The 15,875-nt window shown below is 31.1% G+C and overlaps 1 protein-coding gene and 1 long non-coding RNA gene across 2 annotated transcripts; both read left to right on the forward strand.

Moving 5' to 3' along the window:
• The first annotated feature begins 4,614 nt into the window (after positions 1 to 4,614).
• LOC132757642 (uncharacterized) lies at positions 4,615 to 8,554 on the forward strand. The gene is made up of 3 exons (XR_009629480.1): positions 4,615 to 4,914; positions 7,151 to 7,316; positions 7,842 to 8,554. It is a non-coding gene; the product is annotated as an uncharacterized LOC132757642 (long non-coding RNA).
• A 3,642-nt stretch (positions 8,555 to 12,196) lies between these two features.
• LOC132757643 (uncharacterized) lies at positions 12,197 to 15,770 on the forward strand. The gene is made up of 3 exons (XM_060748971.1): positions 12,197 to 12,610; positions 14,537 to 14,651; positions 15,080 to 15,770. The coding sequence occupies exons 1-3, from the start codon at positions 12,305 to 12,307 to the stop codon at positions 15,571 to 15,573; spliced, it is 915 nt and encodes a 304-aa protein (XP_060604954.1). The 5' UTR covers positions 12,197 to 12,304; the 3' UTR covers positions 15,574 to 15,770.
• Positions 15,771 to 15,875: the final 105 nt, after the last annotated feature.

Raw genomic sequence — 15,875 nt, forward strand, 5'->3', positions numbered from 1 at the left:
ATTTTCTGTCTACTGCATAGTCTGGTTTTATCCCTGGTGATTCTACAGTGTATCAGCTGGCCTTCATTTATGATACCCTATGTAGATCACATGGCAATGGCCTTGTAGTTCGTGTGGTTTTCTTTGATATAAGTAAAGCGTTCGACAAGGTTTGGCATAAAGGCCTCCTTTCGAAACTAAAGCACACAGGTATATCTGGATCTTTGTTATCTTGGTTCAACAGTTACCTTACTGATAGAAAACAAAGGGTCATACTACCTGGCGCCTACTCATCATGAGCTTTTGTCAAAGCAGGAATCCCTCAAGGCTCTATACTTGGTTCCCTATTATTTTTGATCCTTATAAATGATATTGTTAATGAAATCTCATCTTTCATAAACCTCTTTGCTGTCTTTATGTTATAGTTGAACATCCTAACACAGCAGCCACACTTCTTCAGTGTGACATCCAAAAAATTTCTTTATAGGCAGAAAGGTAGTTAGTAACCTTCAATTCTTCAAAATCGGAATCCCTACTTGTAACCAGAAAGCGAAATCGTCAGCATCACCCTTCATTGCATATGTTTAACCAACAAATTCCAGAAGTTTCTGAACACAAACATTTAGGCATCTTTTTTTCTGACTGCACATGGCACAAACATATTGAATAACTGATAAAGCTTGGAAAAGGGTTAATATAATGCGTGAACTGAAATTCTGTCTGGATCGTAAATCTTTGGAAATTCTTTAGACCTATTTTGGAATACGGTGATGTAATTTGGTGTAATTGTACCCAATATGGTCTCGAACAGCTTGATAAGATTCAAAATGAATGTACACGCATTGCAACTGGTGCAACCAAGCTTATCTCATTAGAAACTCTGCAGAAAGAAGTTAATTTGGAATCGTTATACGAAAGAAGATATAAATACAAACTAATCATGTTTTACAATATGCAGTCGAACAAGACTCCAGATTATCTCTCATCATTAATACCAACTCCAGATCAATCCCGATACAGCTTTGGAAACTCTGAAGATATCAGAGGAATTACATCAAGGACTACTCTGTACCACAATACTTTCTTGCCATCAGTTATTCGTGATTGGAACAACTTGCCTGTTATAATACGAAACAGCCCTACAGTATCTTCACTTTAAACTTTCTTAAACAAGAACAGTAAATATACACCAAAATACTTTTATACAGGTAGTCGTAAACTGCATATATTTATATATGTGTATAACTAATACTTATTCCCTTGTCTAGTACATACTAACTATTAACTTATTTATGACAAACCATATAGTTCGCCAAAGGAGAAGAATTCTATAAGACGTGTCTTTCAATCTCATCCTTTTCCATTGTATAAAAATATTTTGTTTGTTATGCATTTGTATGTACATTATATATACGTTCGGGAATAAATATGTTTAAACCAAGACTAAGTCACCTTCATGCTAAACATCACACTTTTCAAACACAGGTGCATGCAAAAAGAAATTTCTGAGAGCAATGAAAATTGATCATCTGATTAATAGACTGGGTCATCTATTACCAGACTTAATTATCTGAGCTGACCCGCACACATTTTTGCCCCAACTGTCTTAATCCCCCACTGTTTGCCTGCAATTTTTCATGTTTTAATAAGAGGTGGTTCCAGAGAAAGAGAAGGAAGTATTTGATAGGAAAAACTTAACCGAAAGTGTTATATTATGCTGGACCGAACAAGGATTTGAAGTATGAAATTATACACAGTGAGAAAGGAAAAACTTTCAAGAAAAAAAACAACAGATGTTGTATTTAAAAGCTAAGGGGAAGCTACGCCTGACTGTGGTCTTTATTATTTCAGTCACTATAGAACCTTGTATCTAAATCTTTATAAAACGTGATCCCCCGAAAACATTTATCACAGCAAAATTACATAAAATTTACAGACTTGTTTCGATTGAGTCTGTACATAGGTGATAACGAAAGTGCATTATCCCTCGCCCCACCTTATGTTGGAATCACTGATCCCGAAGGACCAAAAAAAAAAATACAATAACACTGAATTTAAGTACGGGTCAACATTTTTCAGCTGCCTAACCGCTCTTGACCCCTGCTGATGCGAAGTATAAAAGTCTTGATAAAATATGATCCCCCGGAAACTTAGGAATCTAAGCTTAACATTCTGCTAAAAATATTGTCGACAGAAATAATAAATATTGAAGAATTCTAGTTTATATTTTATATTACATACTCAATACATAAATAAAGTTTTATCAAAATTTTATTTACACCTGCTAAATAATTGTAATGTAAATGAAAAGGCTACTATTTGGAAGTATTAAACTAATTCCTGAAAAACAAAAACTGCTGGATATAAATTTTGACAAAGCAAGATTATTTAACTGTTTTTGTTTTTTATCTTTCCTTTTGGCAATTAATATATTTATAGGGATTTTTGTATGGAAGTCGAAATACCTCTTTGTTTACATTTTTCTACTTTTATTACAAATTTTTTTACAGTCAGTACTATATGTCCATTGATAAGTATCATACTTAAAAAGTAACTGTCATTTAAACATCATAAAACACATCGTCTTTTTCTCGTCTTAAAATGCCTTTAATCTCACCTTACCAAATAGTTTAGTCGGCAAAAAACCCGAAATTTCCTACAGACGCTCTGCAGACGATATATAAACTGTCGGCTGCAAAAACAACTACATGTAGTGTACAAGTGCAAGCAATATTTAGGTCAACGGAAAATGATTGCGTAAATAATATATTGCTGAGGAAAAACATCGGTAACGAATGATAATACCGTTTGATAAAAGTCTGTAATAAAGCAGTTTAAACTTTTTGCCGATTCAGACGCGTACTCGTATGCCTGAATTGTTTGGTCTGACATTGACTATACAATAACAAATATTCTATCAGTAAATTAACTTATAAACATGTATGTGATGCATTCAAATTAAAAACGATTTAGAGGTTTGATACATTTTAGGTGGAGTTTTATGGCAGAAAAACTAGAGATTTCAAATTAAAGCATATTGAAGCGAAATTAAAGATATGGAAATTATCTCGTTAAGTTTGTGAAATCAACACACACTTAAATCGAAGGTGAAATTCATACAGTGAATTCAGTAATTCTTAACTCAATAAAATTTTAGTTGCTAATACTAATTATATCCTTTTAAAGCTGCTGCCAAGTTAAGGGACAATATATAGAAACGACAAGTTTTTTTTTAATTTTATGTTATTTTTTGTATTTGTTATTAAATAAATAAAATGCGTATAGAAAGTACTAATACATCTTTGTTTCTACCGTATGAAAATTTCGAAGACCTCCCTCAGCATTACCATAATATAAGCGATAAGTGCTTTTTTTTAAATACAAAGGCACACTTCAATAGTTTCTAAAGTTTCTTTATGTGCAATTATCAATTCGAGTTGACAACCCGTATTTTTCTACTTTTAATTCCCATAGATCCTTCCTTGCTCTTCAAATTCAATCGTTTTTCTTAATTTTGAAGTAAGATTTGCACTCAACCAAGCTTTCTATATTTAAAGCTCATGAACTTGCAAAATTTACAAAGTTTTACTTATAAACTTAAGTGTTGATGCATCTATTAAGAAAACAGATCAATGACGAATGATTTTTTGAAAGACAAATTTGTAAAATGAGGGATATTGTTTTGGAAGGTGTACCTAGGTTGTGTATTTGTTCTGTTTGAAACATTCATTGAGGTCAGCGCTTGAAACGGGGTAATAATCTTCGAAAGAAACTGAAGGTAACTTTGTTTTACTTTCACAAAGAACTTTCCTTTTTACACTTTTATGTTGTTGTTTTTTCGTTTGTAGAAACAATGATTTTTTTCTCCCAGGAAATGCCCAAAGAGCCTACTTTTATAGCATGCATTTACTGTCAAATTTTGACATGATGAAATATTTATTACTTTAAGGCAGGTTTTTTGATAAGCACGTGTTATCCTTAATTGATGTCAGGTTATTTAAAACAGTCTTTGCTTTATAACAGTTAGCAATAATTGATTATTATTTACATGCAAAAACAATTAAGTCTAAAACTGACTTTGTTAAACATTTCTACTTTAATCCGACTATGGTTGATGTCTCTGTAGAACTAAATAGTTCTAAATCTCGTAAAGTTGTGATGCTTCATACATAAGATATCGCTTTTTCTGACTTTTGTCTTGTAAATTATGATGTATGGAAAAAAGATACATATTCAATTTAACTGTATGACTAAGTTTTTCGTATTTACAATTTTGATGTCTACCTTTGTTAAAATAAACTGCCAGTCTAAATGTTTAAAATATTTTAACAGTTTATGAGCTTTATTATAAAATGAAATATTTACATAGCTGGAAACGCTTGGTACGTGCTCTATTTTTAAAGTCTTATCAGAATGCATCTCTCCTATAAAATATTTTCCGATATTACAGAAGAATTTGATAAGCCTTTTTTTATTATAAACAGTCCCTGAGTTCAAAAATATCTACACTCGTTTGCCCGACCATATCTTAACATATGGTGTGAAGCGCTTACGATATAGACATTTTTAAAATGTCATATCCTTTTTAAACAGGTGTGAGGTGCATTATCAATACAATTTGTTTGCTCAATTATTATGTGTCTAATAGAAGAGCCTAAATATTTAAAGTAATGAAATAAAACGCTACTTAACGTAAATACTTCATCAAAAATCTTCAAGCTCACCTGGGCAAAATGAAGACTTTAATTAACGGATTATATTTCTTTTTATCGGCATCATTAATCATAAGCACGGTTTGTTGTGAGAATAATGAGCAAAATTGGAACAATGAAATTTCTGAAGCAATCAACAAGCGGCTTTATGACCTCGAGACGAAACAAAACATTTGTGAGAACAAAATTGAAAGGTTGGAAGCAGCATTGCAAAAAGCCAGAGGTAAATCATTATTGTACACTGAAAACATTTGAAATTTTGTTCATACTACCGCTAACAACGTGTCTAAGTAGCATTAATTTAGTCTCGAAAGTTTGTAATGTTCAGAGCAACGAACATGCAATAAATATGTTATTTTGGTCTTCTACTGAAGATTGTTGGCATTAGATATGGAACATTTTCATAATATGATTTTAAAAAGTCATTTTTATCAAATGCTTCAGACTATTTTCAAGATTAAAATTTTGTTGTACGAAATCTTGAATAAAACATTAACAAAAAGAACATACTGATAGATATTCAGTGAATGAAAATGATATCAGATAATCTTTTCCTCAACTATATAGTTAAACGAGACGGTTTTTGTATTTTCTAATCGTAAGATCAGTAAATACATAGCTAACATCCACGGTCTAACACAAAATTTCCTTACAGTCCTAACAACGCAAAGTAGTTCTCACTCAAAACTGCTTAAAAACCAGCAATTTAAAAGAAAGAATAATTTTTAATGTAGGCATTTAACAAATTACAGTGCATTAAAAGTTTAGATAAGCCAATAGAAATATGAGGTTACAATCACAAATTTCGCGGATGAATATCTTTTTTACCCAATGAAAAATGTTCGGCTATTTCCGTAAAGCTTCGGATTATCATGAATATCATTTTAATCAATGAAAATGCTATTCTTAGCTATGTCGATTAATGAATACTCCACAGCGTAGTACACAAATAAATCTGACTGTCGAGTAGTGGAATATATACATGTCGGACTGTTTTGGCGAGAAGATTTTCGCTAAATTATTTTCATCAGTGTTAAACAACAGGTTTATCGTGAACAAAATACCTCGAAATTAATAAGGATTGCAAACACGAAATGGAAATTCTCAATTTAGAATTACATAATGTATTCGTTTTTATTCAAGGTACATATGTATTACTTCGCCGTGGTGCAGAAGTAAGCGGTCTCGTTGAGGGTGTGAGAGGCCTATGGTTCAAATCCTAGTCGAGGCAATTCTATTTTTGTTTCATTCAAAATTCCATATGTATCAATCTCAAACTGTTATAGAAGAAAATCAAAACGCTGTCGCTGCGTAAGATGAATTATAGTATATAAAAATAAACTTATACAGGAAAGTACATACAGATAGTCAGTATGATTTAGATTGCAAAGATCAGTAAATACCATAGAGCTGCAGCCCTTTGATTTATATATGCGAATATGCTACTGTTACGATTGAAATAATAACACCTGTTCATATTGAAATACGTATAAAATAAAAGGTTGCACCGTAAAGAACAATTTCTCAAGCATGTAGTGAAACGCAGTATTGCGATTTGTTAGGTGTTTGATGAAGTATTAAGTTATGCAAAGGTTTTTAAAAAACATATCTGTCGTGAACAGGGGTCTGGTAAGTGGCCATGCGATTATCTAATTTCATATATATTTTCTTTGATTAAAGATCCTGTAACACAATTTTTATGGTTTTAAATCATAACTATGATGCTCAAATTAAGATTTATCAATATTGTAGGTTCTAAAAAGCATTATCTAGAAAGATATTACCACATTTAACATGTCATGTAAATAAAGGGAGGTAATAAAATTTTTTATTTTCTCTAAAGTTTAAGTCAAATTTTACAATAAGAAATGAAATCATATATTGTAATGATTACAGATAATATGCACAAATATTTGCAGTACATATTTTACATATTCTTTGATGTTTGAAAATTGTTTTATTTGCATTAAACTAAAAAAAATATCTCTTAAAATTTGAAATGAAATATGGTAACACAAAGACCTAAAATAGTAAAAACAAACATCACTAAAAAACTATTAACTGAAAATTGAATTATACAATGCATTTATCAGTCAGTCTCTTTGGTAATTTGAATATTATATTTGGTTGTTAATACAAAAATCTTGGTGTGTGATTAATGTATATGAGCCCGAAAGGAGATCGTAATTTGAAAACACTTCATGTATAAAAATGAAACAAAAGTGCCGGAGTAAGAAAACTCATACAAAAAATAACTGACATTAACTATTTTTTCTCATTTTAATATAATGCCCAATAACGAAAATCATACTAAAATAACTGACAAAAACTAATTTTCCTCATTTTAATATTATGCCCACCGGCTTCATCAAGGGGGAAAAGAAATAATTTCTCTTAGACCTTATTGTCATGCGCGAACATATCTTATTTGTACTTATGTTTTTGTTTCAATTTTGTAGTAAATTAAAGATCAATCATTGGGGAAAATGTCGCTTTTTCAACTCTACTGTCAAAAAACAAGACCATATTGGTTTAGGCCAGACAATAAAGTTTGATCACGTTTTGCTAAATGATGGAAATGGTTACAGCGTGCACTCTGGAACATTCACTGCCCCAACCGACGGGGTAAGTATAAAATGATTTTTCAGTCTTGAAATACTGAGATGGTGATTTTAAATTATTATAAAATAAGACAATATAAAATATTTTCTGTTGTTGAAGAAATCGTTTGTCAAGCTGTTGCGAAATTGTGCGTGAACATACTTAGTCAAACTGAATCTGCAATGTTCACCTCCTATTGTTTTTGTTCAAGATATAAAGGTAATGCGACGATTTCATTCATGTCACGTACAAATAGTTTCTCTGCTTTTCCTGTGCCTAACATGATTACTATAAAATTCCTATATAGCAAAATGATAAAATAAGCGGAAGTAAAACTTTCATTTTCGAACAATTAGTACACTCTTAATCAGATGACCATGTAATGGAGCTAAGAAAATTGTTTTAGGACTTACTGTTTAGCAGAATGAGTGTGTCATATGTAAATCATAATTTAAATTTGTATGACCCAACAAATCATAAATTCCCTTATGTAGCTAGCTGTATATATGATTAATATAATATTAATATGTCAAACTCACTGTTTAATAGGTGTACATGTTTACATACTTTTTCGCCCATGGCGGCTTAGTGGCTGGCCAAGTTTGGTTGGAGCTTATGAAGAATGGAAAGAAGATTAATGCTGGTGTAACCGATCCATTTCATACATATCAAGATCAGCAAGGAGGAAATGTGGCGATTATACGAGTACAAGCTGGTGACGCAATATGTGTTGAATCGTTTCATCAAAACGACGCAATGATAGTCGGAACCCAAGGGTTCACGACATTTTCTGGAGTTTTATTATATTAACTAACTTCTTTTTTCACGGATACTCTGTGAAATAGTTTATAATGATAATTAAAATTAACACTCTATGATAATGTTAGAAAAGAAGTTTTCATTTTTAAGCAATTGATTAGCTTAAAGAGCTATATTATCATCTTAAAAAGGCTATTTCAAGTATGTTGATTCAAAGTATGTTTGTTAAGGATTGTTTTTCCTCATTTTCATTTTTTTTGAATTTACATAGGAAACAGTTGATAAAACAATGCATGCATTGTTTTCTCTGAAAAATGTTATTTAAAGTGCTAAATTAATTGATGACTACAGCTGTATCCTTTATACTTGATTTGGTTTCTAATTATATCATTCGTGCATCTTTCAATATATCTTATGAACACACAACATCATTCAAAATCAGCGAATTCAACCTTAAGACCTTTGTTAACGTTAATCCGAGAAATTTATTTCAGTTTTTCAAGGACTATTACTTAATAAAATAAATAATGGTCTTGTTTAAACATATCTGCCATTGTGGCAGTTTGCCGCCCTATATTCATAGAGTGAAAGATGCTTGTGATTAATTAAGATTTGTATAAATAGCGTGTCACACAGTTTGAACCAAAATTATGCGGACAAAATGAAGACTTCCATATGTGAATTGAATTTAATTTTGATCGGCTTTTTATCGTAAGGATTGTTTGTAAGACACGAATAATGGGAGTACATTATTTCTGAAAAAAAAAGATGTTTGATAAAATGCTGATAGCTAACTTGGGGCGTTTACCGTAGAAGTACTTGTATTAAGAATTATTCTCCCAATTAAAGGTTTTGAGTTAAAAGATTGTCCTATAAGCTACTAAAGAACAATAATAATGTATACTGATGTGAAGAGTTATTGTTTTGTTGCTCTGTTGTGGACAAAAGGTGAGCATGTCAACATACTTAGATTACTTAATAATATTACGAGTAGGCCTATCATCCTTTTGCAATGCAATCGACCTTAATTACAATTATTAATTTAATATGGTTCAACCGTAGGTGAATTGGTTCATAATGGAATGTCTGTAGCTTACATAGACAGTTGATATATATCTTACATGACAGTAATCTTCGGAATGATTATATAATTATTATGTATATGGATGTTGTTATAGACTATGTGATACATGATCCGATATTACATATCTGTATAGAAGATACCAGAAGGTTACTTGAGGTATTTATTCCGTACATACTTCATTTTATATAATGTATTAAATGTAGTATTTTACGGAATATATATACCGTAGGTAACCGTCGATGAGAATGTACTAGAGCTATTGCCGAAATGATAAAAAAAAAGTCTAGCCTCGCATCTAGTAATTTAAAATATTAACAAAATTTAAACACATGTTTGTATGGACAATAATTGATGCTCTCTGGATGACATAACCCATACTGTTATTTCTTTATAACGACATGTGTGAGATACTTATAAGTAAAACGTGCATGTCAAAGTAAAAAATTATGCCATCCATGCTTTTTGAACATTCAATCAACAATACACTAAATCTGAAGCACACACAATCTGTCGGTTCATATTGCTGTCATGGAACATTGGTATTGTATATTATACTTTACCAAAAGAATAATCATTCAAATAATGAAACAATAAGCAATGATTCTCAGGTTGGCGACCGACGAATTTTACATGCACTTACATTACTTATCTACGATTCCTAAACATATGCATGATTTTTTTCTTTTCAAGAGACTGGCATAATATTGAAGAATTTTAAGTATCTACTGTAACTGAAAATAGCAAACATAATTATTTTAATGATTTTAATCTTAGTGGTGACCAAATGAAATTAAAGATATAAAATAAAAGAAAATATCAATTTCAGACCTATTATCTGCATTTGAATTGAAATTTAAGTTAAAAAGAATCAAATCCGAGCCAATATATCAACATCGACTGAGATATCTAAATCATATGATAAAATCATGCCAAGTTTATACAAATTCAAATATTTCCTGCTGGAAGACATATGCAAAACTGTCCTGATAACACACTTTTTTTGAAATATTTACGAATCAGCTTTGGTCACATTTATTCTTTCCTAGAAAGATCACCCTTTGAATAAAACTATTATAAATTCATGTCCGTAAAATACGACTGTTGCTCGATACGTAATGTGTATAGTAGTATATCCAAAAAAAGAAAACAGTCGTCTCAATAAGTTAAAATAACATAACATCCAAGTGGTTTAAAAAAAACACAACTTTAATTTCTATTTTATAAAATGCGTCACGGCATGCTGATTTAGTAAAACCTCAGAAGCACTGACTGAGGGCCGAGCCAAGGGGACAAGTTAATGAGAACTTTTTAAGGTTTGGGTAAAGAAAAAAGCCGCATGTGCCTACAACTGGTGAGTTTGATGTGCTTGAAAAGAAAGTAACCTTTTTCGACTTCAAATTAAAGCTTCACAAGTTCAGATGTAAATGATGGAACAATTTCATGAATCAGTCGAAAATGCCAAAAATCATGGCACATGGTGTCGTTTCTGTTGATATTTCTTGAGCTTTTTAGTATACTAGTAACATTTCGGTAATACCGACCTGTCACACTTTTGCCCTTTGACACGGGAATTTGTACAGAGAAGACACTGCAAGGACCTTCCTTGTGCTCATGGTCCTTTTTGGCAAACACAAGCCTTCAAGCGTGTATGGTTAGACATAATTTGCTTCCGTTTTTTGTGATTGGTTTTAACTAGTAAATTATTGTTTTGTCACTAGTAACAATGTTTGCAAATTGTCTTTGATCGAAGTTTTGAAACATTTTTGAGCGATTTGCTGAAGCGGTCTGTTTTTGGTCATCTGTCTATATATGAGGTAACTGTCTGCCATAAAGCTTTCGCAATTTCAAATTACGCTTCAAAATGAATTACACCCCCGATTGCAATATGCCAAAATCTCTGGTAATATACCAAATCGTGTATCTGTCATTAAGTTCAATTATTTCCATGACTTTTAAGACATTCTTCTTGCCTGTTACAGTAACGAGTCGGTGGATTTTGTTGCATCTTCTGTACCAGTCAGAAATATCTTTCTCAAACCTACGAATTGTCTAATAAGATACTTTATCAGACCCATAAACTTCCCGCAATTCAGTAAAAATCTGCTTTACGGAATGACCAAATTTGTATGAACTTTTATATAAGCTCTTAGTTCTTTAATACTCCCATTCCGTTTTCAAATCATTTTTACGACAGTGGTCAACGACTGGCTCAAATACTCATAAAATTGCGATAAAAATAGCTGAAGGCTCATGTTTATACCGTTGGAAAGGTATTGAATAAAGATATTCAGACGTATCAATATCCCGAAAGTGTGCAAAGCGTCATTGCGCTATGGTGTAACCATACACTCAAACACATTAAAGATGATCGAACAACCCTCGTTGTAATGAATTTCCAGTGCCTGTATGTGGGACATCTAAAATATTCGAAACACTTTCAACAATATATAAACAAGTTGTAAAATAAACAATTCAATTCTTGCTTTCGTCACTTTGTGCGACAATAGTTTGACACATATACATTTTGTTGTGTCAGAGTTTCTGGTTTGCATTTAAGTACCAGTACATTTTTGTCTATTTTCAGAACACATGTATGTTTTTAGCATATTTTAGCTAATTTCTTAAAAAAAAAAACTATATCAGTCAACAATGCATATATTTGGTTTCAAACCTCTTACATCAAAACCAAGATTCTTACTGAACCATAAAACTAGCCACTAAATTATGATTAACAGTACTTATACGGTAGAATATCGTAATGTCACTGACAGGTGTTGAAGATAAACTTGAAGATCGTTTTTTTTTATTTATTGTAACTTTACACATATTCTTCTATTTCATTTTTCAAAGATGAATTTTGTGAATTGTTAATTTCTTTACTTAATTAATTTATAAATTACTGAAAAATTAAACAATCATTGAATCAACTAATTTTGTAGACTTGTGATCGGAGAGTAACACCGTCTTATTAAGCTAAAACTAATATATATTTGATTTAAATCAATTTAAATTATACTTCAAATAGGTAAAACTATTAATATTACTTTAAGATATATCTTATAACTATCTATATACTTAATGCGTTCATTTTGTACATTAATCCCATTATACAATAGACGATTATTTTATTTGCGCTATTGTATTGTTTCACAGTAATCAATATCCTAATATGCAGACAGACTTAGTATATCAGAAGGACATGGGTATGAGGAAACGTCGACTCAGCAATAGGTTTATATTGCTTACTATTTTATGCATATTATGTATGCTAACACTGACTCTAAGAATTGTACATAACGAAAAGTTAGATATTACTGTTGATAGAGCTTTGGTACATAATCCAGGTGGATGTGAAGACACTGATTATGATGATGGAAATATTGATAAAAAGATGCTTTCTGTTCTTAAGGAAAGAAACGCTTTATCAAAGTTATTAAATGAGAAGCAGCAACGGGTTGGTCAACTTCAATGTGAGGTGAGAATTTTGCCTTTTCTTAAATGTATTTATTAACTTCAAATTTTTTAAAATTAGTTTTCCACGGTAAATTCTACAAATTTAGTAAAACAGTCAACTATCAAACAGTCGAAACTGAAAAAGAAAGTTTTGAAATCGTAAAATAATTTGTTTTAAACAATATAAAGCATATTCAATCACGTTTCAATTCATTTTTGTATGCTTCTGTGAACCTTCATGAAAGTATTATGTTCGAAGGACCGGAGGAGACATTTCAACTTCATGAATTCCCGATTTCATCTTCATGAATTCACGATTTCAATTTCATGAATTCACGGTTTGAAAGGGAGACACAGCAAAAAGTTCATTTCTTCGTTTTGATTTTTCATTCTTATTCTGTAAATGTCCTGAAAATGAATACATTGCACACTAGGCAGTCACAGGGACAAAACTTTTGTCCTTATAAAGAATAAAATGGTGGATTCCAAACCTGACCCACGTGGGTCAGGTAAAGGCGTTAAGATTTCACAATAGTTGTAACAGTGAACTCTGGAATCGTTAAAGAACATGTCAAATGAATGCCTTAGACTTGTTTCAATTAAGCAATATACACAATATCTGTTATTGTCAGATGACTTGTTTTAAAACTACTGGGTGATTTTGTCGGGTCTAAATTTCGTTCAACATATGTAGATATATTTACGCTTCAAACCCAAAATATATAGAATTTAAACAGAAATTCATGCTGGGACTTTAAAAAATGTCATTTTAGCGTGATTTGAGTACAAAAGATCATTTTAATATTTTGTCATTAATTTGCCTGATTATCCCTTTGAATTTCATAAATTCGCGATTTCAACTCGATGAATTCACAATTTCAAGATGATTCGCAAAGTTGAAACCGTTAATACGTTTATTCCGTATGTTTGAATCAGGAATTCATAAATTTAAAATTGTGTTCATGGAGATGAAATCGAGAATTCATGAAGTTGAATTTGCCCTACCGGTCTTTCGTCATTATATATGTATTACAATTATTTCAAATCGCTAATTCATAAATATTTTAATTCGGCTGTGGTAAACTTGTGCTACATATTGTTTAATTTAAACCGAAATAAGTCATTTGTTAACACACAGGCAGTTCATATTAATGACGAAAATGAAACACAAACAGAAAAAGAAAGAAAACGTATCCAAGCTTCAAACACTTGTAATGTATACATTAATATACATATAATAACATTTGTTTTAAAAAAGTTGACTTACTTTTAAAATAGGACACGGTATCATGTTACAAATACTGTTTAAAACTTGTGAAAATATTGTCATTTGATCATACACGTTTATCAGACGGTATCTAGACTGTAACCTTTTTATAATTTAAATCAATAAAGGTTTAACACTGTGACTTATCAATATTTATATAAAAAGTCCTTTTAATATATTGATATTATATATATAATTAATATGTTTCTTAATTGGCGTTCATGTTTTTTTTTCTAAACGTACATATATATCGTGAGAACATGTAGTTGATTTTTGTTACTGTTCTTTTTTCTAATTCATCATGAATTATATTTTATTCTGTATGCACCTGATTAATATTTTTTTTCAAAATTTAAAAGCATGTTTCAATAGACATATGATTTGTTATTCTTTCCATACTTTAATTAAACTAATTGAAAGTCAGGACCAGCTTATATATGATTGATTGATTGTATCGAACTTTAACACCTTGTTATATTTGATAGTTTGGTATCTTACTGTATCTTACCGCTGGTAATATTAATGTTATTTACCAGTCAACCACTTTACAAAATATTCAATAACACTGTAAAAAATACAACTGTCAGAATATAAACTTAAATTTTGGCAATAGAGTATGTTCAAAAGACTAGATAACGCGTTATTATTAGATAAAAACAGTTTATACTCTGTATATTCTAGAAAACAAACACGTCCAGTGAAACAGGAGGATGGTGCATGGAACAGAGCAAAGCGACTGGAGGAAAACATATGACTGACCGAAATCTTGTTCCTACATTAGCACAGTTTTTTAAAGGTAAATCATAACGTCTGGTCCTCATAATAGCATATCAGTATGGAAACACGACCCTTATTAACCGTTGAAGGCACATTTGGCCTAAAAAATGAATACGATTCTTTCATTGGAAGTTGTATGATATTTTAGAACATGTCCATATTAGACACTTATCATGTCATGAAAAAAAATGAATATGAAATTATTTGCCATGAAATAGCAAAATATATACAATAAGTATTTTGATTTACATACATGGTACTTAATCTCTTTATCTTCACTTATGACCAAGGTTTGTTCAGTTTATGGCCAATGACTACTAAACTGTAAGTGTATACCAAAACTACCATGGTTTTTAGAAATATACTTTGGGATTGTACTAGCCTTTAACGTACAAAATAATTGATACAGCTTTCTATTTTACTCTTGTTATCTTGAACATTTTTCAGGAAAGTACGTTGCAAGTTTTGGTGATGGACCAGGAATGTATAAGAAGCTTATCATGAAATCCGGTCAAGTCAAAGGTTATGACGCGTATGACGGCGCGCCATTTTGTGACGTCACCAGCAATGGAAAAGTTCGCTTCTTAGATTTATCTTTACCTCAATATGGACTCCCCTTGTATGACTGGATAATGAGTATTGAGGTTGCTGAACACATTCCGAGACGATTTGAAAACGTTTTCATTGACAATGTTGTTCGCCACGCACGTGAAGGTGTTATCTTAAGTTGGGGAAAGCTTTTGCAAGGAGGCTATTTACACGTCAATAACAGACCGATTGAACACGTTCAAAAACTTATGCACTTAAAAGGTTTTATCCATGACAAGTTGGCTTCAAATAAATTGCAGTCTGCAGCAACTTTTAGATTTTTAAAGGCAAATTTAAATGTGTATCGGAGAAATAATTCTAAATCTCATAAAGATTTGATGCTTCATACATAACATATGACAAGACTATTCCTGATATAATACCTAGGGATTATGGTGTATGGAAAGTATGCAAAATATATTGATGTTGAATTTATACCAAAATTAATTGATAATTACTTATTTTTCGAACGTTCTATGTGCAAATATAACACTTCATGTTTAAATGTTATAACAACCTTTTCTGGCTTTGTCAATAAAGTTTATAGTGTTCAAAATAGTTTCATCACTAGAAAGTCTTGGAATGTGTACTTATTCATCTAAATGCATCATTCTTATCAACATGTTTCTCGCCATTACGGAAGAATTTTAAAATC

Source organism: Ruditapes philippinarum, unplaced genomic scaffold (assembly GCF_026571515.1).
Source record: "Ruditapes philippinarum isolate M1 unplaced genomic scaffold, ASM2657151v2 ctg591_1_1_1_1, whole genome shotgun sequence".
Lineage (NCBI taxonomy): Eukaryota > Metazoa > Mollusca > Bivalvia > Venerida > Veneridae > Ruditapes > Ruditapes philippinarum.

Bases quoted from the DNA above. Each gene is read 5' to 3' on its own strand.
- LOC132757643 (XM_060748971.1), top strand. From the start codon at position 12,305: ATGCAGACAGACTTAGTATATCAGAAGGACATGGGTATGAGGAAACGT. The intron at 12,611-14,536 runs GTGAGAATTTTG...TGTATATTCTAG, and splicing joins TTGGTCAACTTCAATGTGAG to AAAACAAACACGTCCAGTGA. The intron at 14,652-15,079 runs GTAAATCATAAC...AACATTTTTCAG, and splicing joins ATTAGCACAGTTTTTTAAAG to GAAAGTACGTTGCAAGTTTT.